This window comes from Ursus americanus, chromosome 23 (genome assembly GCF_024610735.1).
Source record: "Ursus americanus isolate L20-20 chromosome 23, mUrsAme1.1.p, whole genome shotgun sequence".
NCBI classification, from domain to species: Eukaryota; Metazoa; Chordata; class Mammalia; order Carnivora; family Ursidae; genus Ursus; species Ursus americanus.
This window is the reverse complement of record NC_142149.1, coordinates 18,394,713-18,422,678: the sequence shown is the minus strand read 5'-3', so window position 1 is coordinate 18,422,678 and position 27,966 is coordinate 18,394,713. Positions and strand designations below refer to the sequence as shown.

Here is a 27,966-nt window from a genome sequence, read left to right as displayed (position 1 = left end):
GAATGGGACTTGGCGTGGCATTTACACACATGCCACCAATATCTATGTGTAAACACGTGCGGGTTTTTTTTATTTTAAACAAGACTTTTCTGCTTTTTACAAAGAGTATAAACACTTTAAAGATGACCTTTGTCTCTGGGGCCCTACCCATTCTACTCTCGCAGGCCAACTGCAGATAACAGCTTATCTCAGGGGCAAGGAAGTTACTTGGGTGAGAAGTGAGACAGGCCTCCCATTTCCATGGCCTGCTGCTTAACATACATGAAGAGAATTAGTACCATTTTATCTGACAATTGCATAAAAATATTACGAAGCCAAAAATGTCTGTTGAATAAAATGATAAAAGGGGGGGAAAAGCCATCTGGTGTTCAACCCCTCTGTTCGTACACTGGAGGAAAAGCCACCCAGATGGGACTCTGCTTAGAGATGGTTAGTGTCTCTCAAGAGTCATTTTGACTTGTTTTCAGCCTCAGAGCTGACTTTGGATCCTTGCTCTCCCGCAGAACACACACAACTTTGTACGTGCCCTTCCCACTTCAAGGGGGCGGTCGTCTTCCCTGCCCCGCTGCTACGTGCGACAACTCAAGACTCATTTCACTTGTTAAGAATTTGTGCTTGGTCAGTGCAACGACTTACCCTTTTGCTAGAAAGACCTGAAGAATGTGATCCTGGCAGGTGCACCTAGCAGGTTTGTGAGCTGGAAAGTTGCAGAGGTGGCTTTGTGTGAGAAGGCAAAATGGAAATTTCTAAACGGGCAGCAAATCTTCTCCCTCTGGTCCTTTGCCCAGAACCTGGCCCCCTTTTCTTCTCGTGAGGGAAAGAGCTTGGCACGTGTAAGCAGCCTCTTTGCGGTCTCAGGAGTTACAGCCACACTGCATTTTACTGTAAATTCGAGCTGTGGTGAGAGGGATGGGAGCGACAAGTGATAGAACGGAACAAAGCAAAGCCAGGGCTCAAGGTTAGGAGTCTGAGGGCATTTAGAAAAGGGACGAGCAGCCTTATGTTCCTCCAGAGTCCCCCAAACCGCCATCATATCATATAATAGTGCTGAAATTCATGACGATGGTGAAGTGTGCCTTAGTGTTGAAAATAAAGTTTGTGTGTGCTCACTATTTAAGAAGACAGAGAACCACGTTTCCTACTGGCAGGCAAACACGATCGCAAAGGTTAACGTGGACATTTGAGTGCTTGAGGACAGGGGAGGTTCAGTTGCCCGGAAAAATCAGTGCGTACAACACTGAGATTTTCATTTCCAACAAAGCTGAGTAAAGGAAGCATCGCTCCGTTTATAATCTCTGCAAATCGGTACTGTAGAAATTTCCTACCCCCACCCCCCAAAAGACAGGGGCTACTTAACTTCAGTGCAAAGAATCTGGGTCGACTTGCGCGGGATCCTTTAGTGAATGAAATGTGTTATTCTGTGATATGCCCCCCCTTTCGATTCCTGTTCTCTGCTCCCCAGCGGTGCAGTGAAAAACAACAGACAAAACCCAGTAACAGACGAGACTTCACACATATATTTTTCTTGACGATGGCGTTTATGGAAAATTCTGCTCCTCTCCACACTTGAGATTCCTGGGTGGTAGCATGGGGGAGGCTGGGCAAGGTGATCTTCCAGGGCCCCTCCAACCTGGATGTTCTAGGTTACAGTTACCTGACCCAACTAATAGGCACCCAGTGAGTGTCCTTGCTCAGCTTCTCCAAGAGCACTCTGAGCTGGCTGTGGGCACTCTGGAGGTCCTCCTTCACCAGCACACTGTCCACCAGATGCCCGTAGTGCTGGTCTATGAAGGCCGCCGAGGCGGCCATCTCCTGCTGCTCCTCGTCCTGCAAGGAAAGGGCCAGTTATGAAGCCACTGGGTGGTTCTCCTGCAAAATAAAAAAACCTCCAGTCTTTTCTTGGGCAGTGTTCTAATGTCTAATTTTTAAGTGATGAGGGGGTGACCCGTGCCCATGCATAACCCATGGTGTGCACAGAGAGTATGGATAACTCCCAGTCACACGTCCGACAATGTTGCCAGGCAGTTCGTCTTCTCAAAGTATCTGCTATGGACCTGTTAACCTCAGCCATGACATGGGCTTTGGGCGGATGCCGATTCTCTCTCCGCGTGTACATAGAATATGTCAATATCACACTTCCGGTTGGAAGGTATTTCCAAAGAAGGGGTACCATTGCGTTCTTGTGTCAATTTGGTTAAGTAATTACAGCAAAGAACTACAAATACTATTAACTATAAGCAAAGCAAGCATTTCTGGAATCAACAAGGGGGAAAAGAAGGAGAGTAAGTAACGCTAAGGCCCTCTGAGTTCAGACTCCTAAATTCATCCCGTGGAACTTCATTCTTCTTGCCATTTCCTCATACCAGAGCCCAACACGAACACAGTAGCTCGAGTAGAGTTCTTTATGAAAGTGCTGGGACAATCCTGACCAAACACCCCATTTCCCCGGCGTCCCCGACTTCCTTCATCAGACTGCTTTCCCAACCCCCTAACCCTGAGGGACAGGTAGCCCTTGATCCCTCCTGTGCCCAGCCTGCGTAGGGTTTGCGTCTTCATTCGTAGACATCTCGGAAGAAGCAGAACTTCGGGCCAGTAGTTGATTGACAGCTAGCTTGATTTGGGGGAAAAAGGCACGTGGCAGGTCACCTCTAAGTAACGTCGCAAAATGAAATCCGTCTCTGGCGTTCACCCACTCCCTTTCTATCTCCTGCCAGGCCTCTGCTGCTTTCTCTCTCATGCTTACTGAGACTCAGGCTTTTATAGCGCGGGGTGCGCTGCCCTCCCCCAGAGACCCACATTCCAAAATATTCCCTCCTCCTCCTCCTCCTCTCTGTTGCCCACCAGCCCCAGATCCCAACTTTAGGGAGAGTACCTGCAGGGTCAGAAGATAGGTGCTAAAGGCCTAGGAAAGAAGTGGGCATGCTGCCACAAAGACAGCAGAGACCAAAGAGAAGGCTGAGGTCACTTCTTCTCCTTACTTTCTCCCAGGAAGAGAAACGGTAGATAACATCGGGAGAAGCTTGCTACATCCATACTCTCTCTCACAGGGCTCCTCTCTACTCAAAGGCACACTGCAGTGTCCCATGCTGCCCCTGGACCTTCAATCCTCCCTCCCCCATGTCCCTCTTACACACACACCTCCCACGGACCTGCTTCTGGAGTTTCCCCTCCTCCAGGCACCCTCATTCTTCATCTTGGAAGCACGTAGCTATTTAAGGAATTATAGAAGGAACATTTTCGCCACTAAGTACCTCAGTCTTTCTAATATTTGCATCTTGAAGGAACTCAAGTAAATCTCTCCTGGAATAAAATGTATGACATTTGTTTTGCAGCCATCAATCCCCTGAACCAGGGGCCCCTGGGTGGCTCAGTTGGTGAAGCGTCTGACTCTTGATCTCAGCTCAGGTCTTGATCTCAGGGTCGTAAGTTCAAGCCCCGTGTTGGAGCCTACTTAAAAAAAAAGGGGGGGCTCTCAGAACCCCTTTCCTGGCCTGTAAAGGTGGAACTCAACCCCCTGTGGCTTCAGCAAGAGTGTCCCAGTCCTGAACAACACGTAGAAAGACTCCCGCCATGCTGTCCCTTGCCCCATGTCGGAACCACTTGCTGGATCCGAATCTGTGTTTCAATTAAAAACGACTTGGCTTTGGCCGGGGAAGTGAGCAGATTGGCGTGATCAAGTCTTGGACAGATGTCCCTTATTTTCTGAGAGGATCCTTCTGTGAAGGAGTGAAGGGTGGGGAGCCCGGGCAGTGTCATCCCTGTCTGAAGCAGGAGGAACTTTCAGCTGCCCCACCTTGGGCTTTCTGGTGACCTGACCTGATCTAAGTCTGGCCAATAGAGGCAAACGGAAAGACAGCCCCGTGCAGGAAGTACGAGCGCCCTTACACAGCGGTAAGGCCCTTTTAGGCCTTCAGAAATGATCACCTTTAAACTTACAAGTGGGGCTGCTGTGTCCTCACAAGCTGGGGACATGGGTGGCGTCTTCGTCTTTTCCTGTATCTCAGGCTTTACAAATATAACATAGGGCTTGAACTCTGACGTCCTCAGCTGTCGCAGTGCCTGAGAAAGAGAGTTCAAAAATATTACACATTTTGGAAATGTGTTCAAAAATATTACACATTTGGAAATGAAACACTTTTTGAACGCTCTGTAATGGTCTGCTTTATCACATAACCTCAGGGGCAAAGGTCCTGATCACATGGTCCTATGACAATGGACTTCAACTGGGTAGACCAGCTGCTCACTTTCCCGTCCTCCACTTTGACTCTGGACTTGGCTGGGCCCCAAAGGCCCACTTGCTGAGAATGAACGTTCGAAAGCCCTGGCTCCAAGTGCTGCCGTCTCTCTTAGCTCTGCCCGCACAAGCTCTCATTAACCTTCTTGTGCCCTTCTCCACCTGCTCAGTCCTGATAGAAGATTCAATGTGCATCTCTTAGTCAAACGTCGTCGATCTGTACTATACTATTCAAAATGTGTGTTATCACACAGGCCTCCTTAGGATATTCAGAGAAGAAAAGGTTTGCTAAGCAAATGAAGAGACTAAGAAATCATTTGAAACAAATTATAAAGACTTTAGAAGGTTTTCAATATGCAAACCATCCTGTTCATTACTGCCTAGGACCTATAACGTAAGGGCCTCAATTTGGAAACACTGGTATGAAACCGTTATATGTACAATCTGCAACCCCTCCCCCCAAAAAATCAATAAAATCACTTTTCAAATAAAATTTTGCAATTCAGACTTTTAATTTTGATGACCAACCCCCGGCAAATCCATATGAAAGAGGGTTTTCCTTTATAGACATAACGTGCTTTTTGGAATCTGTCTCAAACCAACTTCTGTTAAATAAAGCCTACACCCTACAGCATAAAATCAGAGCTCTGTTTCTATAGAGGAAGGAAACACCCAGATTGAGTTCAAAGCTTAGAAGTGTTTGTCAAAGACGAGGTTAGAAAGGTGCCTGAGCCCCCGTCAAACACACAGCAGGCAAACAGATTTGAAGCCCTTCGCAGGGTCACGTCTCCTCCCCCTTTCTCCTGCAAACTGCTCTCCAGGTCGCCTTTCTTGGTGATTCCCTGAGCCACTGCCCTGACTTGTCTCGGGAGCAGTGTCCTGATCCGGGGAGCTCAGCCCCAGCATCCACCTGTGTGTTCACGGCATCTCATTGCCTGTCTTGTCACGACTGACCAGCAGTGCCCGCATCCCTGCCTGCTCCCCTCCACGCCGAGGCCACGATCCCAGGTCCGCAGGCCACCAGGGGGTCTGGAAGCACCCTACAACTAATGCCGTTTTGTGTCTACACGTGCACATTTCGGGCTACAGAGCTTTCCTTAGATTCTCAAAGGGAGACCTAAGGAAATTTCAACATCCAGTCCTCTGGACTAAAAAAGCCTTAGATCGAGGTCAAATGTTCTGTAAAATATACAGTCCCCTCATTTATTATTATTATTTTTATTTTGAGAGAGAGAGCAGGAGGAGAGAATCTCAAGCAGATTCCCTGCTGAGCCCAGAGCCAGACGCAGGGCTCGATCCCACGACCCTGAGATCATGACCTGAGCTGAAATCAAGAGTCGGATGCTCAACCGACTGAGCCCCCAGGCGCCCCTCCCCTCATTTATATATTCTGCCAACAGAAAACACCCAACCGGCCCAGAAACTCACGTCCGGCTCCACGTCCACCAAACACACTTTGTTTTTGGCCATCACCGCCTGAATGGCGTCCAGGCTGGTTCCGTAGAGATTTTCCTTATATTCACCATGCTCCAGGAACCTAAAACACCACCAACACGGAACAGGCCTTCAGTTCCCGAGTTTGCCTAAATTAGCAGGGAAACGTGGATGGACTTTCCACAACTCCTCTCCCGCATCCCCCATCCTTCCCGAAAGCCCTCCCACAAGGTCAGGCGGAACACCGGACAGGTGCACCGAGGGCCGGCTGGGCCATCAAGCCCACGTACTTGTTGTGATGTAAGTCGGCCTCGAATGCTTGCTTAGAGACGAAGTGATATTCCACCCCCTCCTTCTCATGGCTCTTTCGGGGCCTGGTGGTATCTTTGAAAGAAAGGAAAAGGGAAACTGGGCCAAGAGATGTCACCTCACAGTGTTCGAGAACAGCAGCGAGCCTGGGCCCTCCTTCGTCTCCAGAGCTCATTGCTGCTCGGTGGATGAACCCAGGGCTCCCATTCCTCGGGGCCCCTGGGGGTCAGGCACACACCACGATGTGGGAAAGGAGGCTTCCCACTTTGCAGGTGAGGAAAACTGAGGTGCAGGGAGGTCAAGCCCCGAGCCAGGGTGTGAGCTCTGTCCCACGCCGAGCGTTTGCCCTTAGCGGCCCCGCGAGGCGGCCTGGCTGAGGTGGTGTGGCTTGTAAAGATCACTGAAGGGGTTCCTAGTCCCAACCTTTGATTTCCTCCTGGTTTTCCGTTCCGCGAGCCATGGGGCCCCAGATACAGACAGCCTGCTGTAGGCTTTTAATTCCTTATTCAGTTATTTCTCATTTTGAGAGAAGAGAGAGGAACACAGACAGTCCCGTGATGGACTAGACGCGTTTCAGCAAAGCTGGCTCTCACGTAAATAATTGTAAAACCCACAGCGTTTCTCCACTGGTTTCTGTAATAGAACCGAGATGCGCACTTCGGGGAGAAATCGGGTCCTTCGCAGAACCAGAGCACGCGTGAAGGCACACGCTGCTCTTTTCCAGGGCATTCCGGAAGAAAAGATGGGCGTCTTGAAGGACAGTATTTTCATGCCCTTGGGGACCATGCGGGATGCTCTGTGCTCTGTATGCAAGCATGTCTGTCCAACCTTGGGCAGAGTTGCTAGGGACACTCGTCTGACATCATTCCCTTGCTTAAAAACTTTTTATTCACCACCAATAACATTCTAAAGACCTTTGAGGAGTATCTCCTCCCACACCATCCACCCTAGCCTGCCCAGTCCCTGACGCTGCTACCCTGACTCACACCTCCGTCCGTTTGCACAAGTCGTTCCCTCTGTATAGAGAGCTATTCCTTTCTTCTCTGCCTGGAAAACTCCTATTTATGCTTCAAAACCCAGGATAAAAGCCACTGCCTTTGGAAAGAGGGAAGCCTCGAGAAGTCTTCCTTGACTCTGTTCCTAAGAGCAAGGGGGGGACGTCCCCGATCTGTGGGGTGCCCGAGGCAGGTAGGTGTGACCATCTCTGCACTCCTGCCTGGGGGATGGATCTGGGGGTTTCCGAAGGACCCACATGTGAGCAGCCTCTACATGTCCTATTTCAGTCCACCCTGGAAGGCAGTGGCCCTCGGAAGCCTACCTACCAAGTCCATCAGAGAGATGCCGCGAGAATGGCTTCCCAAACCCTGCCACCTCCCTCCAATCCCTGCCACTTCAGGTGGGGCTCTGAAAGACAATTCTGACAACCCACAGACCGGGTTATGGGCCCCAAGGTCCAGGGGAGAGGGGTCTGGTAAAAGAAAAGATTGGTAGCTGGCCTTAGAATGCTCTGGAAAGGTCTCATTACTGCCACACAGCATTCCCTTTCGGTGGCCACCAGGCGCCCACACCGCATCCCTCTGAGACCAGAAGAACTGAGGGTCCCAGAAAGGGAAGGGACAGTAGTGGGAGGCAGCAGGCGAGAGGCCCTTTGGGGGGCCTCATTACGGATGTGACTGGGCAGGCTGCGTGGGTTTGAATCTTGGCCCCACTACTTACCAGCTGTGTGACACTGGGCAAGTGACTTAACCTTTCTGAGCCCCAGTGTCTTCCTGTGCAGTACAGGATGGTGATCAATCTTTTCCTCAGGGGTACTGGGGGGCTGACCAAGCTACTGCACGTAAAAGCTCCCGGTACAGGTCCTACACCCTTGTTCCCCTCTTCCTCATCACCTCCAGAACCAGGGCCTCCTGCCGCCTCGGTCTCAGCATCCACAGCTGCTCCTAGCCTCAGGACCTGGCAGGGGTGTGAGCACTTCGGAGGGTGCCCAGCCACTCTGCTGGGCTGGAAGCCAGGTACAAGGGAGCGCCCGAGCCGTGTCATTACTCACTGGACTCCCGGCCTCTCTGCCCTGCTCTCTTACCCAAGCGGAGGGCGGCAGCCATCAGAGTCAGAGTCACTGCAAAGAAGCAGCTGGAACGGTTGCTACTTTGTCTGCAGTGTGCTCTAGACTCCTCTCCCACCCCAGGAAGAAACTGAGCAAGTGGTCCTCCAGCTTCTGCCTCAGAGGGTCCTAGTGGACCACTGAGAGTGGGTTTCTTATCATTCCTAGGTCCCGTGATCTGCCCGTAGCAGGCAGTGCCTATCGGTTCCTCAGACCCAAAGTAAGGATGAGACTGGAACTGGGGAGTCAAGTCCCCATGAATTCTCCACGCACAGGTGTGCACACACAAACCCCCATGTGGGCCCTCTTACGTGGAACAGCAACACCGAAGTGCTGTGGGTTCTCTGCCACCACCTTCTGCTTCAGCTCATGCAGGCGGGCTCCCAGAGATCCTGGGAAACAAAAGGAAGGCTGACCGGGGTCCCTGCTGAGCTCCCTCCCCACCAGTGTGGGGGGGTGGGGGGGGAAACTCCTGCATAGCCCACTCCCTGGACACACAGGGCCTCACCTACCAATCAGAACCACCAGGCGGGGCCGTTCACCAGGCTGGTGCTGGTACCTGGTCACCTCCTCGTAGGTCAGCAGCTCTGGAGACTCGGCTTCTGCAGACCCCTTTCCTTCCTGGGGGCTTCCCAGTCTTTCCCTACGGCCCAGCCGGAAGCTTCTCCGAAGACCAGCTTTGTGGGAAGGGCAGGGAGAACTGGTATTTGTCCCAGGATCTCCCAGTAAAGACTTTCTCTACCTGCCCAGACTTGGAAGGGAGGCCAAGTCCCACTGGCCTCTCCCAACCACCTCCTGCTTCAGGAAGGGGCCGATCAGGGTGCACAGGAAGATGAAGAAAAGGTGACCATCTGGCCTCCAAAATCAGGGTTCAAGGTCACTCTTTCATTTAAAGATGTTTACTTGTAGAGAGCACAGGGGGAGGAGCAGAGGGAGAGTGAGTCTTAAGCAGACTCCACGCTGAATGCGGAGCCTGGCATGGGGCTCGATCCCACGACCCTGAGATCATGACCCGAGCTGAAACCAAGAGTCGGACACTCAACTGACTGCGCCACCCAGGTGCGCCTGTCACCGTTTTATTTAGCACGTGGCTGACCTTGGAGGAATCATCACCTCTCTGAGCCTCAGCTTCCTTATCCGTGAAATGGGAATACAAACGTACAAGTGCGACGTGTGGTCCTGGGTTGGATTCTGAATCAGGGCAAACGCTCTACAGGGCATTACTGGGGCAACTGGCCCAATTTTAGTATGAACAGTGTATTAGATGACAGAACTGGATGCATGTTAAATTCCCAGCGTTTTAATGACTCGCCTGGGTTCTGTAAGAGAGCATTCCCGCCCTTAGGGAATACATACTGAGGCATTTAGGGGTGAAGGGACGTGATGGCTGCAACTGAGTCACGTGACTCAGGAAGAACCTGTATGTGCGAGAAAGGGGGTGACCAAGCAAACACGACAAAGTGTCATCTGGCAAATCTGAGTTCTTGGTCCGATTCTTGCACCTTTTTGGTAAGTTTGAAATTACTTCGAAAGGAAAGGGAAAAAAATCTCTGCCGGTCTCTAAGGCCTTTGAAAAGACTAAGCAAAACAGAAGCAGCAAAGGACCTCTGGAGACTGGTAAAGGCTTCGTATTCACTGCGCGGTGGCGGCAAACACGGACTGGCCCGCGGCCGAGCCCCTGATGAGAACAGATCGGTGTTAACAGATCGGTCCGCATCCCTTCCCTGCCAGGGCTCTGCTCCCAGGGGCTGGGCAGAAGTTGGGGGGGACCCCAAAGCCTGGGCAGGTCAGCCCCTCCCCTGGCTGACAGAGACGGAGGGGAATGTGGGTGCCCCAGGCTCAGCCGTTCTCGAAGGGCTGCTGGGGCTCAGATCACTCTGCCTTCATTGTCTTCCCCTGGCCCAGGAGCCCACAGTTGGCTGTGCATGGGCAGGGCGGGGGGTGCTGGGGACGAGGCCCGATACTCACCCACATAGTGCCCTTTGAGGTACCCCTCACAGTCACAGGTCTCTGGGAAGCAAACAGAGAGAGGGCAGCCAGTGAGCCATGCCGGACACATACTCTGACCCAAACGGACCCGGCTCCTGGGTGGCCAGGAGGAGCCCGCCGGGATGATGTCTCAGGGGGCTTGGGAGAGATGCCAAGTCCCGGCTCCCCAGGAAACCAAGTCCTTGTGTTTCACTCAACTCTCCATGCTTAGGCCCCAAACAGATTTTGCAGGCCCTGGCAGGGGTTCTGGGCCAGCAGGCCCATCTGGGTTAGGATCAGTGTGCAGAAGGGAGATTCACTCATCCTGCCCCACCTTCCCGTCTTCTGCCTCCCATCGGGCCGTGGCACATTAGCCCAGCCAGAGTCTGGGGGCGGGGCCCTATGTGCCGGGAGGGCAGGGAGGAGCTCTGTGCCCAGCAGCTCTTCACACCTCAGGGCACAAGGGGAGGAAAAGAAGCCCCTCCAGCTCCAGACAGTCTACATTCTTGTGCGGGTGCACGGGGGATAAATACCAGCCTACCTTTGTCACAAGGCTGATCATCTGCGGTTTGCACAAAAGACAGATGGAAGAGCGTTAGTGGAGGGGAACCGGGAGGCCCTGTGGCTGAGAGGCAGCCGCGGCCCTGTGTGCGCAAGGAGCCCTCCATCTGTCCCCTTTCTTTCCTCCAACAAACCTGTGATCCGAGCTGCGGTGTGTTATTAAACCGAGCCTAGCTCTAATTAGTCTTCCTGTGTGTGTCTCATTAGCAGCCCGAAGCCAGCCAGCTCGGCCCTGGCGTGAGCAGCCCCAAGGCCAATTTACTCAGCAGCCCTTCCGACTTGAGAGCAAGTCTGGAAGAGTGGCCGTGGGCAGCGGCCCCCAGCCAGGGAGCAGCTCACTCCAGGATGCCTGCAGTGGGGCCGGGACCTGCTCTCTCTCTTCCGGGCTTTGAGACGGGCCTGGGCAAAGGCAGGTGCCAGAGGATGGAGCGGTGCAGAGCAAGGCTGCCAGCCAGCTGCACTCCGGTCACCGGACACCCCCTTGGGCCCCTCACTTGGTTCTGAGCCCCCTGAGCCCGAGAGGCCATATCACGAGGCAGCTTGCTCTCTATACAGGGCTCTCATCTGGAGGCTGTGGGCACAGGCCCTCCAAAAACCTGACCCCAGCCCCGCTCCCTTGACCTCCCAAGCCTCCATTTTTCCACGTTGGAAAAGAGGATGTCATGACACCACTCCTTCACATTGTGATGATTAAAAGGCAAGGTGCTGGTGAGTGTGTCTTCTGAAGGTAGGCGCCAACACGGGATCGGATTGCCAGATAAAATAGAGGACACTCAGTTCAATCTGAACTTCAGACACACAACAAATAATTTTTTCTTAGTATGAGTATGTCCCAAATATTGCATGGGCTATACTTACACTAGAAACCCATTCATTATTTATCTGAAATTCAAATTTAACTGGGCATCCTTTCTTTTTATTTGCCAAATGTGGCTGCTAACACAGGGTCACTCACAGCCTTCCCCACTCCCATCCGGTATCAGGGGTTCTTAAACTGTCTGGATCAGAGAACCCCTTGGGAAGCTAATGAAGGCTGTGGACGCTCTCCCAGACACACACACACGCACACACAATTTTGCAAAAGGTGTTTAACATGCCCCCCAGTATCATCTATGGGTCCCAAATACAGTAGCTCCTCTCCAGAGAACAGCTTCCCCCTCTCCGACCTACCCCCCTTTGTCCTCCTCATCCCCTCCTTCCTCTGGAGGCCTGCCAGCTCAGACGGGACCCTCGGTGCCCTCTCCAGTCCAGTGCTCACTTCTTCGGGGCACGAAGCCTGAGCCCTAACCCCAGCCCCTCACCAAAGTGCTTCCCTGCCCATCTACTCACAGGGAGGCTTCCTGAGGCTCTGCGGGCTCGGCAGGGTGCCGGTGGCTCTCCAGTAGCTTAGTCGCCTGTGGGGACACAAGGAAATGGGCAGGCCCATGAGCTCGGCCACAAAACCAGTCTGAGAGAACCTTCTGGAAAACTCAGGGAAACCAAGGCCTGGATTGTACAGGTGGGTACAGCCTGGCACTCCAAGGGCCTCCCTCCTTCACAGTCAGTGCCCGTGACACTTTCACAGAAGCTCATTGATTCACAAAGAGGAAGAAACCAAGTCTCTTGCTCTGGGAGGAGCTCATCCAGCCCAAGATGGTCACACACAGGTATATGGCCCATTGCATGTCGGCGATCGGTCATTACCTTCCTAGGGCTGATTCTCAAGGAAGGAAGGCCTCTTCTTCACTCTCACCCAGCCTCCCCATCTCTGAGGAAGCTGGGAGATAACACAACGACTCCCAGGAGAGGTCAAGGGCGAGAGTGACCCTAATTTAGCCCCCTTCTTTCCCCCTCAACGGAGAGCACAGCCTGGCACACTGCCCAATTTAGCCATCAGTAGAGAGGCAATCACCAAGGCCTCATCTCGGATCTGAGAAAACACCCAGGGCTCTTCGAGGTGTCTAGGGTTCCACATTTAAACACAGCTAAAGAACTTTCTCCCCAAGACCCGGGAAGCCCAAGACGCGTATGGGTCTGAGGTTCCTGAAGAAAGAGGGCAAGGGTTCTCCAAATTTAGCACCTCAGAATCACCTGGACTCTCTGTTGGACCAGCGAGCTCAGGGTCTGCCCCTAGAGTTTCTGATTCAGCGGGGCTGGGGCAGGGCCCAAGGGTTTTGCATTTCTAACAAGTTCCCAGGGGATGCTGACGCACCTGGCCTGGGGACCGTGTCCGGGGGGCCACTGAGGCAGACGAGCCCCGATGTCTGTCACGGCAGCATTCCACACCCCAAAAGATGGAAGAAGGCTACAAACCTCAGGAGAGGCCACGCAGTCATGACCGCCACACCCTCTGGGCCAGCATTTACACTTTCGGAAATCTACCCTAAGGAAATCATGTGACCTGTAAGGAACAGTCTCACGTGCAAGCTGATGACTGCAGTTTGTGGCAGCGGAACAGTGCAGACAACTGAAAAGCACAGCCACAGGAAAGGAGTGACGTCACCTGGGTACGACCTTCCTCAGAGACGCCTCCGTGCATGCCCAGGTGAGGGGCAGCCCTTCTAGGATACAGCCTCGCAGAGCCCGGTGTCCTCCTCCTCCGCACCCATCACATTTCTAGAAAGTTCATCTGAACCACATGTGACTTTCCGGCTACACTGTCAGCTCCCGGGGGAGGGGGGCTGGGGGGAGAAGGGCAGAAGCCATACTCGCCGCCCATGACTGTGGTCTACTTTCTGATGAAATATCATACAGCTATTAAAAACACACAATGAGGACTAGGTAATAATGTGGGAAATGCTAAAGTCACCATGTTAAGGGACACCGCCCCCAAAAGCATGACTTCCAATTCTCTCTGTGTCTCTCCTGTAAAGAGCACAGGAAGGACCTCCATCATGCTGTCGCGATAGCGGCGAGGCTTCGGGTAATTTGCTTTCCCTCGTCCTCCTCTTCTGTATTTTTGTATTTTATTTTTCAACTTTCTTTAAGTAAGTATTATAAAACATACATCCTAGATTTCCATACGGGTATTTAAATCTCAAACGGCCATCACCGCTGGCGGGAGCGCAAGAAGACTGGACACAAGGGCCATAGGTACTTACCTCCCCAATGACATTCCGCGCGCGACCCTCCGGCCAGGGCTCTGCCGTGTACCCACACCTCTAGCCACTCCAGAGCCACCCCCCAGACAACACAGCCCAGACCCACCTTTCCTGGAACTGCTTGGAGGGGATGAGGCCAGCTCGAAGGTTGGTGTCCCCTACTCGCTTGGCCTGCCACCACGTGGGGTCGTCCTGGCTCACCACCTCCAGGACCTGCCGGCGCTGGAAGGGCAGGCCTGCCTCCTGGCAGGGGATGGCCCGGTCCTCGCGCGGGTTGTAGTGGAAGAGCGCCCGCATGAACACCTGAAGGGGGCGCGAGCACAAATATGAGTGACACCTGTCACTCACTGTCAGGACGCTACTCGGAAACACACGGCACATGGCTTCCTCTTGTTCTTCAACCGTTTGAATAGTATAGTCCGGAAATCTATCAAGGTTCAGAAGGTAAGAGGTGGGCCCTCTATCGGAATGTCTCTTTCCAGCCGAAGTCTTCCTTAGTTACCCAGTCTGCTGTCCTCAGAACAGCCTCTCAGCACACACGAAGCAACAACGGGTCCTGGGAACCAGCCCGATTTTAACTAAAATGTGGTTTGGGCTATGCTAACTGCCCCTAAGGACGTCAGCAGCCATCTGTTAAATAAGTGATCTAGAGGCTTGGATTCGAACACAAATATCAACACAACGACTGTTGCTGGCTCCTCGTCATCACTCCGCAGTGGGTGCCGGACGTCCCCGTTTTTTTACAGCTCACCCTGCCTCAGCTGCCACATACTCTGCCAACCCCCAGCTGTCCCCTTTACCCTGAAGTCACCCCTCTAGAGAGGATGGTGGGAAGACAGCGTTTTGTCACACTTTCTTGTTCTATAAGTCAGTGGATGCACTTATTTTATTTATCTCTATTACCAGACCATTAGGGCTCAATTACTTTAACAACAAACAGAAGAAAGAAAGAAAAGAAAAGAAAAGAAAAGAAAAGAAAAGAAAAGAAAAGAAAAGAAAAGAAAAGAAAAGAAAAGAAAGAAGGAAGGAAGGAAGGAAGGAAGGAAGGAAGGAAGGAAGGAAGGAAGGAGAGAAAGAAAGAAAAAGAAAGAAAGAAAGAAAGAAAGAAAGAAAGAAAGAAAGAGAGAAAGAAAGAGAGAGAGAGAGAGAAAGAAAGAAAGAAAAGAAAGAAAGAAAGAAAGAAAGAAAGAAAGAAAGAAAGAAAGAAAGAAAGAAAGAAAGAGAAAGAAAAAGAAAGAAAAAGAAAGCCAGCCAGAGGCCCTCCTTAGACAGATCCAAGTCATACTCCTTTATGTGTCAACCAGAAAAGATTCAGTTAGGGGCACCTGGGTGGCTCAGTCAGTTAAGCATCTGCCTTCAGCTCAGGTCATGATCACAGGGCACTGGGATCAAGCCCCACCTCAGGCTCTCTGCTCAACAGAGAGTCTGCTTCTCCCTCTCCCTCTGCCCCTCCCCCTGCTTGTGCTCTCTCTCTCTCTCTCTCTCTCTCCCTCTCTGTCAAATAAGTAAACAAAAATCTTTTAAAAAAATAAAAGATTCAGTTAGACAAAGGGAAGAACTTCCCGGCCAGATATTATGAGGACAGATACCCTCATCCAGCCACGGATGTTATCAGGGTCCCAAGGCACTCGGAAGAGAGTATATTCTCATATGGCCAGTCCATATCCAGCTTCTGGATCAAGAAGAAATACTTAGGAAGGACGGCGTAAGGGACAGGTTACCCATTTTCTCCAGGAAAACGAAGTTTTCCCCCTGTATCAAGTTAGAACCTGCAAAAGCTGCCTATGGAGATGACACGAGCATCTCGAAGAAGAATCACCTTCCGTCAGATAAGAGTCTACATTATGCAAGGCCTGGGATTCAACCAAAGTGTGCAAATACGAAACAGTCACACCAAGATGATGTCTTGGTTTGCCGTAAAAATCTGACATCAAAGATATTGTCCATTATTGATCCCCATTCACCAAAATACTCATTGACGTCTACTTTGTGCCAAGTGCTGTCGTGTCGCTTCTCTTCCTGCATTTAGGGCCGGGAGCCAGGGGCTGGGAATCACCTTTCTTGAAAAATGGGCATGCTTCCTTCCATCTCCTGATGAAAAGTATGTCCTACCTTTCCTCTCCTTTCTGCCCTGGCTGCCAGGCCGTTCAAATCCAAATTTACTTGAAATCGAAGCAGTGCCCTCTATTGTCCTCTCTACCACCACCTCAGCTCGGGTCAGAATAATCTCTCCCAGAGGCTTTTACAAACAGCCTCCCTACCATGTCTCCCTGCCTCCAGTCTCTACCCACTCCACCCTCCCCCACGTGGCAGCCCGAGAGCTCCCACATCCCCCAGGGCCTCGCCATTTCAGTGCTCCCCCGCCCCCCCAGCCAGACTTCCAGCAGCCAGCCCTGGCGTCTCTCTGTCCACGGGCTTTCTCCGGCCACTGCTCTACTCTAATGCGGCCAGCAGGGAATGCTGGGAATCCATCCCTGGATGCAGCCTGGCAGGAGCTGGTACACAGATCTCCCAGCATCCCTGGCTCTTGGGTGGGAAGACATCTGTCTCCGCGGGATCCCCGAGTTCCCCAGCAGCATGACACAGTGGTAACTCGGTGACACACGTTTTGTTGCACTCACTGCCTTCCCTTCCCCGGGGTGTTTCCCAGGGTCACCTCCAAATGAACTACTTGCTCTTGAATCCTCGTCTCCGGGTCGGCCTCTGAGACCCCACACCAGGCCGGGATTATGCCAACACCCTCAAGAAAGCCTTAACCTCCCTCCCAGCACAACCCCTCCAGAGCCAGACCAGGGTGCTCTCTCTCTCACCGACCCCCATACTCCTCTCCCCACCTCTGAGCCTCTGTAGACGCAGACCTCTCTGTGTGAACCTCCCTCCCCCTCTTCTTCACTGGGGAAGTCCTACTCACCCTCACCTGCCTCAAGCCTCCCTTCCAGCACCCCTATTATCCGAACCCTTCTGGGGTGCTTGTAACTCTGCTCGGAATCTTTCTGAAGCACGAGCACTCGTCACATAGCAATGAAACACTTGCTCTCTGGCCTCCCTCTCTGAACTAGGAGTCCTCAAAGCTACCAACTGTCCCTGTCTCCAGCATCTGGCAGAGCGCCCGGCACAGAGGACGTGCCCAAAAAAGGTAGGCTCACCAAAGAATTAAGCAAATGGCAGTTACTTAATTGGTCCCGAATCCAGCACATTTGGTACCCTCTCCTCTTCACGGCCCTGATTTTCCATTTCAATTAAAATAACCTTGTCTTTTATTAGTAAGCTACGTCAAATCCTGTTTAGAAAGAGGCAGGTACCCAGTAAATGAATCACAGTGTGACTGAATTACGGTTCTCCACTGAGCACACGTTCTGAAGACCAGACGTGTGATCTCTTCCCAAACAACTGCTTGAAAGCCCTCCCCCACCTCCAACCCTGCCATACCTTGCTGTCCTTTAAACGGTCTTCCTCCTGGGTGGCTGGGATGATTTTCAGGGTAATGGATCCCTGGGACTGTGCCTGAGAGGGGAGAGTTCAACATCTAACCCTTGCTGAGTTCAAGTCTTCCTGCCCGGATCTGGAAACTCACGTTCAGAAGGAAGCCAGACGCGCCACCTCCCCTGTGGCGGGCCCTCCCATGGCGGCTTCCATGAATTAACTAAAGCAAAACTCAAAACCCAGTATCTGCATTTTCATGGGACAAAGGGATACAGAACTCTAAATGAGCACCAAGGACAGCGCACGCGTTGACTTCCGCCTTTCCCTCCCTCCTGACCTCTAGTGCCCCAAAGGCCACCCGTCCTTCTCTTCTCTCGGGTTATTTTCATAACCAAGTTCAGTTTCATTTCCCTCCCTTTGCTTCCATCTTCTCCAGCGGGCTCTCCAACCTCAGGCTACCCCTATCTTGCCGGGGGTTCCCCTTCCCTCTACCCAACACAGACCCCGCATCCCCAAGGGGGAGCCCACGAGGCAGAATGCGGTCCGCCCATGAGAGCACACCTCGCCCAACAGTCTGCCTGGCCCAGCACTGCCCTAGAGCACAAGGAGGCCGGGGCCTGGAACCGGGGAAAGGGCAGTGGGGACAGGAAGATCAAAGGAGCCTGCCTGCAACCAGGGCTCCCTACATAGGGTCCCCTCTCTTCAGATCAGCCCATTTCTGCCCGCTCCTGAACTATCAGAAGTTAGCAAAGAAGGTCATGTCAGGGGAGAAGGATAAAGTGTCATGCCTGAGGGTAAAGAAGACAAAACCATGACTGGGGCTCTTGACAATTGCAGCTTGACTTGAACTAGCAGAACGGGCTCTGGAGGCGGTTTGCATCCCAGCACTTAAGACCTTAAAGTCCCCTCACGGAGGTGAAGTGTGTATCCTTTCGTGGATGTTTACATCCCAATCATAACCATGCATTGGGTGAGAAACATTCCCTGTTCCTACTTTACAGGAAAGGAAAGTGGGACCCAGGGTGACCTAATGGCTCACCCAGGCTGCCCGGCTGGGAAGTCCGGGAGGCAGGATTCGAACCCAAGACCAGCTGACCCCAAAGCCCTTGCTCTTGGTCCACCCTGTAGTGCAGCTTCTTATTCCTTATTCCTCAGAACAGGGGACCCTTTGGAGGAGATGTCCCAGAAAGGGGCCTCGGGAAAGGGAGTGGAGCTATGCTGAGGAGGTCTGGCCCGGAAGTGCCCCGCTTCCTGTCTCCCACCCCGACCGTGGGCACACCGCAAGGCCACTTTGCCTGCAGCGTCCTCACGAACACAGAGACTGAGCCAGAATCCGCCCTGGCTCCTGGAAGTGCCTTGCTTTGGTCTGACCGCCCCCCTTCCCCCACCAGCACACATGCAGCACAGACCAGAATCTGGCTGATCTCATCCGGGCGCTTATGCACGACTGTGATTCCGTTCACTTCTCGGAGCTCGTCTCCAACGTGCACCAGACCTAGGAGACACAGGGGCTGTCCATCAGCACAGGAAGGGGCCTCAGCCCCAGGGCACCACCGGCACCCGCCAGAGGAAACCGCCACACATGGGGCAGACTCAAGTGGGCGGGTCTGGGGCCAACTGAGTCCTACTGTGTGCCGGGTGCCCCACTCAGCATCGCAGCCTCAAAGCCACCCAGGGAAATCCCTGGTTTACCAGTGGGCAGCTGAGACCCAGAGCAATTATGCGGCTTGCCCAAGGCCGCTCTGCTAAGAAATACTGGAGCCTGTGTTCAACCACACTTATTTTGACATAGAAAGCCTGTTTTTTTCTGTTAGAACCTCCGCTTCTTTACAAATATCATGAACTCTTCACCTAACTGGGTTAACAGACATACTCTTAGAACGTCCTTCTCAAATCTTAAGAAAACTTAAAGGCACCAGGAAAGGTGTCGTCAAGAGTATTAAACACACCTGTCCACTGGCCTCGGCTTTAATGACAAGCGTCTCTGCACCTGAGGCCGTAATTGCTAGTCAAAGAGATGCCTGAGGCGGCTGGAAGGCAGTTAGGCATGCAGGATTGGGGTGGGGGGGGGCTAGACCTGCTGAATACAAATCTGCATTTTAACAAGACGCTCTGGGGGGGGGGGTCGGTGCTTGTTAATGTTTGAGAAGCTCTGGTGTCCCCAAGAGTGATCCCCAGTCTTCTGGGGTAACACCTCTCTACACCAGAAGGTTTGTCTCCCCACCGAGTCGTTGTTTCACACAACACTGATTCCAACCTGTTTTCCACCCAAACAAATCTGGGGCGTGAACACCCTTCCCTCCGTAACAGCAACAACGGGGGTGGTGGGGAAGGGCATCCCCGGTCTGCAGTCAGGAAACCCGCCAAGCCCATGCTGTGGGCTTCACGACCCCAGTCCTCGGCGAGGCCGGTGCAGGAAACCTTCTGATCAACCCCCACGTTCTCCATGCCTGAGATGTTTTCAACAATTACAATTTCTACCGGGCTTGGGAAGGAGAAGAGAATTCCAGCCCCACTCCCAGAAAGCAAAGCACATCCCAAACAGGGGACGAGAGAGGAGAAGGAAAGGAGACTCATGGCCACAGGGGGAAGGCTGGGGCACACCGGCCATCACTTCTACCAAGCCAGCATGGACGCCACTCACCGCTCCGGTCTGCCGCGCCCCCTCGCATGATCCGGGCCACCACCACAGCCCCTGAGTGTTCATCCCGCCGGATGGTGGCACCCTGCATCAGAGACAGAGCAGGCAGGCTCCTGAGAAGCCGCCCCAAACCGCAGACCCCGAGTCCCTGACCCCTCAGAGCCTCCCCGTCTCTCCCTCTGTCACCCCAGAGGGCAGATCAAGGGCAACCCTTTCTGGTGCAGAAGACACAATGAAACCAGCATCTCACGTTAATACAGCACAGCAACTCCCATATCTCATTTCAGGGCTGAGGGACAGGGGCTCAGAGAAGGTCAGCATCCCTGAGGTCGCCCAGCTGGGAAGGAGTAAAGGATTGTGGGAGGCCAAGTCCAGTGCTTGTCTCTCATATCACAGCCCTTGTCTCTTGCAAAGACATTTAATAGTAAGGAGAGAATGTGCCTGCAAATTCTCAACCTCTAATCAATCACAGGGTCCCGGGCCTTCTGTGGTTGCGAGGGGGACCAATTATGCACCAGCCAGAGCTTCGGGACCAGGACTTGGCACGTGGAGCACAGCAGCAATGATGACTAGGACAAGAGGTGCTACCAAGCCCTCAATTTCGTGCACCCCACAGGCGGGACTGTGGCAGGCAGGGCAGCAGTCAGGTGAAGCACTGAGCCCCGGCGTTGGACAACCCTGGGTTCGAATCTACCTGCCGTTCGCTGAAAGCACGCAGCCTTAGCAAGGAAGCCTCTTATCTGCTCGGAGTCTGTTTCCTCTGGGGTACGGGGCAGGATTTAACTCCCGGACTTGGTGCATGGATTTTATCAGGTAATGCAGGCTAGCCTCAATTATGTTGCACACAGTGAGTGCATACAGTAAGTGCTCAACAAGTGTTAACCTTTTATTATTGGCTGTTACTGCAAACACATGGGCACAGTTGTTATTAACTTCATTCAGGCCACCTATTTGAAGTCTGTAGGACAAATACTGCTGGAAAGAGAAACCATCAGCCAAGAACCCCATGGCATCCTGCCTCCTAGACCTTCAAACTTTCCGGCATCTCTGTCCATCCTGTCCTCCTTTCCCTGCTCTCAGCAGAGGGGCTCCTCCCATCTAGGCTGGTCCTTCTGTCCCCTCCCTCCCTCTCCAGCAGACTCAATGCCCCCCCTCTGCTGGCTCCTTCTCCTGGCTCCAAAAATATTATCACGTCCCCCTCATCAGTACAAAGCCTGCCCCTCCATCCAGCAGCCACCAGTCTCTGCTCCCTCGGACCAAGCACCTGTTCTCTCTGCTTCCTGCCCTCCAGGTGACACCACCTGCACCCTCGAGAGCACCGGCCACAGCACTGAGCGCCCGCCAGCTGCCAGCCCCCACGCACTGTCAGCCTTCTCGCCTCTCCCTCCTGCCTGTCTGCCTCCAGGGCCCACCCTCCTTTGGGGGTCCTCTCTTAGCCCAGGCCCTGATGACACCGCTCTCTCCCAGGTCTTCCCAGCGACCACGGGTCTCCAGGGCTGGGTCCTCCTCTATCTGCCTTTTAAATCACGAAGCAAGGGCCAGGCTTTGGCCCTGGCGCCCTTCTTGCCTCACTGTCTGGTCTCTACCCTCGTGGTCTCACCTCTCTGGTGTGATTTTAACCCTTCCCGGATGCTGGCGGCTGCCCAGTCTGCTTCTGAACAAATAATCCCTCCACTTCCTGGAAGCCTCCACTTTTGAATTCAATGGGACCTAAGCTCCACCCCTGGAATGACGGCCGCCGTGCTCACCAATTGTCCCAGCTGGACGCCTGGACACTATCCTGGGCATCCCCCTAGACTCCTGCCCAGACCAGGCCAGTCACAAAGTGACATTAATTTTTTTCTGACATATCTTGGATTTCTCTTCCCTGTTCCCAGAGGCCTAGGTCAAGCCCTCTTTCTAGACCTGCCCCTCTCTGGTCCCCACCTTCAAATCGGTCCTCCGTTTCTGGCCTCACCCTCCAGGCCACTTTCTATTGGCAGCCGGGGAGATCTTTCTAAACTGCAAATCTGATCATGTTACTTCCTACTTAAAACCTTACAATGGCCCCCCACTTCTTTCAAGGACAAGCTATGACACTTTGCTGGGACCATCAGCATCTCCCTCGGGTCCGGCCTCACCTCCGTCACTCCTAACCACAACCTCAGCATTCTACACCCGCACCGGGAAGCCCGGAGCTCTCTGAATACGACGGACTAGCTATACAGGAGCCTTTTGTCCGACGGATACAAGGGTAGAGGCCAAGTTCCAAACAGCCAGGACAGACCCCAGGGGATACGCCTGCGTTCTTCCCTACGACCACTGCCTTACCGGAACCTAGAGCTTCGTTATAATACATTTACATTGTGGTTTTAACCCCTTACCCCATCCTCCCTCCTCCCATCCCCAGAATGGCTGCCATGACAGGTCAGACAAGGACCACAGGGGACCTGAAACGCCCACTCCCAACCAATAGGAGCCCCTTAGGTGACTGGCAACTGGAGTCAGAAACCGCCCCAGCTATGACCCAAAACCTACCCAAACATAAAAAGAAAAGACAACCCTGACCTCCCAGCACAGCCGCCCCTTTGGGTCTGCCTGCTGTCCCATCTCCAGAGTGTCCTTTCCTTTAAACTGCTATTAAACCTTGGCTTGCTCGAGAGTCTGGTTCTGAATTCTTTCTTGGCCGAACTCAAGAACCAAGGCCGGGGAACAGGCCTCTCCTTTGACAAGTACATCGTGCTGTTTCCTTACCGTGATTTTGTTCAGGTCGTTCTGCGTGGGGGGGCCTTTCCTCTCTCTTGTCCTCCTGGGAAACTTGTTCTTTTTCTGGGAATTCAGCCTGGGCATCTCCTCTTCCAGAACCCCCTCCCGCCCCACACCTGGTCACTTTCCTGCGAGCTCTCGGAGGGCAAGGACTGAGCCTTAATCACCTCTGACCGGCCGGTGCCCAACACGGTGCCTGGCACACAGCATTTTGCCGTGTCAGTGGATGGCTGTCCCGTTTGCAGGGGGGGGACACGGAGGGGGCAGAGAGCTCCCCTTCCATTTGCAGAAGTGGTTTAGCTGAGGGCCCTTGGTGAAAGGTGAAAATCAAGAATGCCAGCTGTGTTGGGGCGCCTGGGTGGCACAGTGGTTAAAGCGTCTGCCTTCGGCTCAGGGCGTGATCCCGGCGTTACGGGATCGAGCCCCACATCAGGCTCCTTCGCTGTGAGCCTGTTTCTTCCTCTCCCACTCCCCCTGCTTGTGTTCCCTCTCTCGCTGGCTGTCTCTATCTCTGTCAAATAAATAAATAAAATCTTTAAAAAAAAAAAAAAAAAGAATGCCAGCTGTGGCATTCTCTGGGGCAAACCCTCCACGCTCTGGACTTCCTGCACTTCCCCCATCTAATAAACAACGCTGTCCCTTTGCTCGGTAAATCAGTGCTGCACCAGGACCAAAACGACAACAATCTGTCAGCTGGGGAGAAGAATGGCTGCGGCCCCGTGCTTCCTCGGCATTCAGAGCAGGATTTGGCAAACTTTTCTGTGAAGGGCCAAATGTTAATATTTTAGGCTTCGCAGGCCACACCGTCTCCATGGTAACTGCGCCACACTGCCTTGCAATGAAGAAGCAGCCACAGACGACACGTAAATGAACAGGCATGGCCACGCGCCAGTAAAACTTTATTTACAAAAACTGGCAGTGGGCTGGGTTTGGCCCTTGGACCACAGTTTGCCAAGCTCTGCTGTGGAGCGTGTCCAGGGCTGCCCTGGACAGCTGTGCAGGTTATTTACTGCACAAAGGAGCTCGGCCACAGTCAAGCGAAGCTGTGTAACCCAGAGAGAGAGGTACCCTGCACACAAAGGTACCACGGGGACCAGTGGCAGCCCTGACAAAGCTGATGTCACTCACTCCGGGGACTTCGGGGGGGGGGTTCTTGTCCCCATTTCCTGGGTGGGTGGGACAGTGGTACAGGGAAGGGACGGGGAAAGAGAGGTGGGTGTCACATACCAGGGGTTCCTTGTTCTTCACCAGGCGGACGATCTTCACTGACTCTTCATCAAAATCCTCATCAATATTATCGGGCAGAGGGGGAAGGACGGGGTCGAAATTCTTCTGGGCAACTGTATCGTGTACCACGAGCATGGCCTGTCCAGAAAGCAAGAGAAGTGAAGAGCCAGCCCCAGGGGTCCGGAGGCCTCGGCCGGGCAGTGATTTGGGGGTGTCGGATCTCATGCCGGAGAAACCACTGCCCAGACACTGGTACTGAGGACCCCCTCACTCAGACCTCTCCTTTCCTCAGCCTTCCGGCCGAGCCCCCATTCCGGGGGACGTGAGCTGCGCGGGCAGGCAGGGACTGTGTGACTACCCTGAGGTGGGGGGTGGACAGCAGCTGGAGCAGCTCCCTCTCGTCGCTGTGCACGGAGGCGGCCTGCAGCTCCTCCATCACCTGTGGAGGAACGAGACAGAACGTCACACGCGGCTGGGGTGCCTCGAGCCCGCTGGGAGTCGCCAGGAAAAACTCTGTTCCCTGAGCTTCAGACCCAAGGGTCCCTGCAGGAACCCGAGAGTGCAGGGGACCCTCAGCCACCCCAGGACTGACGCTCTCAGGGAAATCACAGCCCGGATCCGAAGAGCTTGGGTAGCTCACGCACGCTACTCCTAATAGGAGCTAACTTACTAAGCCCTTACTCTGTGCTGTTTGCTTGATGCGGACCGTCCCACCTAAATTTCACAGTCAACTCAACATAGCAGGTATTATTATTTGCCGTTTGACGGACGAGAATTACTAAAAAGCCAGAATTGGAACCTGGGTCTAAGGGGCTCTATTATCCGTGCTCTCACCCTGGTGCTATTTTATAGATGAAGAAACTGGGGCTCAGAGCCTCAGATCTGTGGCAGGTCCCAGAGCTGGTAGGAGAGGCAGTGCCGAGCCTGGGAGCCTGACAGCCTAACGTGCTCCTGATCACGTCGCGTAGGGGAGAAAGGAGGGAAGGTCTGCGCCCGTGCCTCGCCGGGCCATCTCCTGGGGTTAGGTGAGTTTTTTCAGGAGCTGGCCTTGGCAATCCACTAAGACAGCTCTTCCCAGACCAGGCAACACAGAGGGCAGGTGCACAAGAAATTAGGAAGCCTTCCTAATAAGCATTCCTTTAAAAAAAATGAGAACCCTGAGCCAACAGGCAGGGACACATTGCAAGTCACCTGCCCCCAGGACTTCACAGGGGCCTCCCCAAAGCACAGTACAAGGTGATTGTCTGACCTTCATATTGCCAAGCCTCAACAGTTTGGGAACTGCCGATCTGATCCAAATGCTCTCATTTCACAGCGGGGGGAACAGACTTTCTCGGGAACACACAGTAAGTGGGTGTCATCATGTCCCTGTGTCCCTTGGCCCAGGCCAAGGCTCACAGGTTCTTTCCTGCTCATTAGGAGGCCCAAGGAGAAGCAAGAGGAGAAGGGAAGGAGATGTCTCTTCACCTTTGGGCTCCAAGCCCCGATGTCCCCTCTAGGCTAAGCAATGGTGACAGTCAAGATAAAGGAGCCCTACAGGGTCAGGAGTGGGGCTAACACCGTAAGGAAAAACCTGGGGCTTACATCCTCGGCAAGGGCCACGGCGCTGTGCAGAACAGGGGTTGGGCTTTGCCTCTCGTAATAGCGAAGCTTCTCGTGAATCTGCAAAGACAGCCAATTTCAGGCTGGGGCCTCCCAAGTCAGCTGCCCAGGTGTACCCTAGATGCCCCACAGCCTGCCCGTGACTGTGTGGACGGCTGCAGACTGGGTCGCCGATGGGTCAGCCTAAAAGAAAGCCAGTCACAGTGCTAACGAAGACCTTCCCGGGGCAGGGGAACGCTGAAGATGGACTTCAGGGGCCAAAGCCAGCTAGGGAAACCTCTAGAAACCCGCAGCAGATGGGATGAAATGGGGCTTTACCTTCATTAAGTAACTGAGGCTTTTTTCACTGAAAACATCCCTCAGGAAGCCCATCTCTTCCTTGTGGTTGGAGTCAGGTCTGAGCTGAGACGTCAACAGGGCCAGGGTTTCATGCAAGCCTGAGGAGAGGATAAGACACACTAAGTATGGCCAGTGCGCTGGGTACCTCCAGCCCCGTGGGACCCCAAGGGGACCCTGCCGTGTGGACATTCTCTCCCGAGGCTCTCATTCTCTCCCAGGGCTTGCGGGCAAGGCAGCTCCTAAGAGCCAATGCTGGCAGCAACCTGCTTTCTCTCCAGCCTGGGGCTGCTGGGGCAGGCTCTTGTCTTCAGGGCCTCGGGCAGGCCCAGCCCGGGAAAGGCACTCACCGGAGTCCTCCGACAGCACGGGCATGTCTGTGCTGCTCAGCTCGCGAGCTCTGCCTGCGGATTCTGGGAGAAGGAGGGTAAGTGGCGTCGCTCCATCAAGCAGAGTCATTCAACAAACAGTGCCTACACCCCTGCTGTGTCTGTCTGTGACCAACGTGGGGACAGAGGGGATGGCAACAAATAACTCTCTGCTTGTTTGTTGTTTATTTTTCAGAGAGCAAAGAAAGAAAACTAAGATTTGCTAATACCCCCGATGTGCCAAGCATTCTGCTGGGTGGTTTCCTAGGGCACTTTTCTTAATGTGCACAAAGCCCTGAGGAATGGATACTAATCTCCCCATTTTACTGATGAAGAAACAGAGGCCCAGGGGAGTTCGGTAGCTTGCAGGTCAGACTCCATACTCTGGTGGCCTTTCCAGGCTGGTCTCAAAGGTATGAGGTGGCCCCTGCTTCCACTGGGCCCTGTGCCCTGTTACCTTCCGAAAGGCCCTGCTCAGGTCCCTTGTCCTTCACAAGTCCCTTGTTCACCTTCAAGCCCCTGGTCCCACCTTCAACAAGTACCTGTCTGGGCCTACAAGCTCCCTCCTTCCCTGCCACCCGCAAGTCCCAAACTGAAGGGAGTACCCCCCAGAACGGAGTGTGGCGAGGAGATGGAGAAATGACAGTCGGGTCTCCACTAGGCAGGACCGGGCAGCCCTAGCTCAGGAACCCCTCCCCCCAATGTGCTCTGCAGCACGTGGACCTCCAAAAGTCCTCCCTCAGAAGGGGACAAGGAGAGTAATGATTCATTCATTCCGCAAACAAGGAGCCAGCCCCCCGGCGCCGAGCACCGGGGCCACCAACACGCCAAAGAATGGTCCTGGGCTCTCCAGCCACCGCGCCGCCCTCCGCCAGACTCACCCTCTGGCTCCTTCTAGCTGTGCCCCCCGCTCCCCGAGGCGGCCAGGCACAGACTCCAGCTCGCTTTCGGAGGGAACCTGTGGGACGAACAAGGAGCGCGGCTGGCCGAAGGGAAGGCGAACCCCGGGGGCCGCTCGCAGGCGGTCCAGAGGACGCCGAGCGGCGGGAAAAGAGCGGGGCACACGCGGGGAGGCGGGTGAGCGCCGGGAGGAAGGCCCGGGGCCGAGGGGCGGGGACTCGGCGCCCCCTCCCTCCGGCGGGGGGCTCGGGGGGCCGCGAGCCAGCCGCGCGCACGAGGGGCGGGGCTCGGCGCCTCCTCCCCGCCCCCGCCGCGCCCCTCCCGCCGCAGCCCGGCTCCCGGGTCGCTTCCCCGCGAGGGTTCCTACCTGGGCGCGCCGGGATCTCCGCTCCGCGACCGGGAGCCGCGCGGGTGCCCGGAGCCTCGGCCGCCGCTGGCTCCGCCTCCCCGGCCCCTCCCTGCCGCGGCCGCGCGGGGCGGGGGTGGCGGAGCCGGAGCGGGCGGGGCGCGGGAGGAGGCGGGGGAGGAGCGCGGGGAGCCTGGGCGTCCCGCCCCGCCCCGCCAGTCCTCTGCGGACCCGGGCTCGGCTCTCGGGCCTCTTATGCCCCCGGCGCGGGGTCCGCCCACCGAACCCCGAGGAGCCCCCGCCTGTGTCCTTCTACCCGGCACACGGGCAGCCTTCCCTTCTGCCCCCCGCCGCCTGCACATCCCCCACCCCCGCGAGTCGAGGGCTGGACGCTTGCTTCCCCTATTATTCGATATCGCAAACATTTATGGAGTGCTCTCCAAGTACCAGGCACCGTGCCGGGGGCTGGGGCTTCAAAGACAACCAAGACAGACAATCTGGATTTGAAAAACTCCCGTGCAGGACGGGGACGAGTCAGAGGCGAGGGCAAGAGGCTGTAACAATGCAGCGCGCTGGGAAAGATTTATCGGTGCACTGTGCCCTGGGGGCGCGGAGAAGGGAGGGAGGAGAAGTCGGGCTGGGGAGACTGCGAGGCTCAGTTCTGCCCGGGAGTAGGGGGGTGGGGCTGCGG

General features: G+C 54.3%; 1 protein-coding gene across 1 annotated transcript; it reads right to left on the bottom strand.

Annotated features, from left to right (window-relative positions):
* Window positions 1–1,530: 1,530 nt before the first annotated feature.
* MPP3 (MAGUK p55 scaffold protein 3) lies at window positions 1,531–26,202 on the bottom strand. The gene is made up of 18 exons (XM_045814370.2): window positions 26,012–26,202; window positions 25,644–25,762; window positions 25,308–25,385; window positions 24,082–24,162; window positions 23,724–23,861; window positions 19,755–19,836; window positions 18,520–18,605; window positions 17,117–17,191; window positions 13,794–13,990; window positions 11,937–12,001; window positions 10,588–10,608; window positions 10,047–10,088; window positions 8,591–8,755; window positions 8,390–8,470; window positions 5,959–6,052; window positions 5,663–5,771; window positions 3,937–4,059; window positions 1,531–1,827 (listed from the first exon to the last, which is right to left on the bottom strand). Exons 1-18 carry the CDS (start codon window positions 26,118–26,120, stop codon window positions 1,651–1,653), a joined length of 1,842 nt encoding a protein of 613 aa, XP_045670326.2. The 5' UTR covers window positions 26,121–26,202; the 3' UTR covers window positions 1,531–1,650.
* Window positions 26,203–27,966: the final 1,764 nt, after the last annotated feature.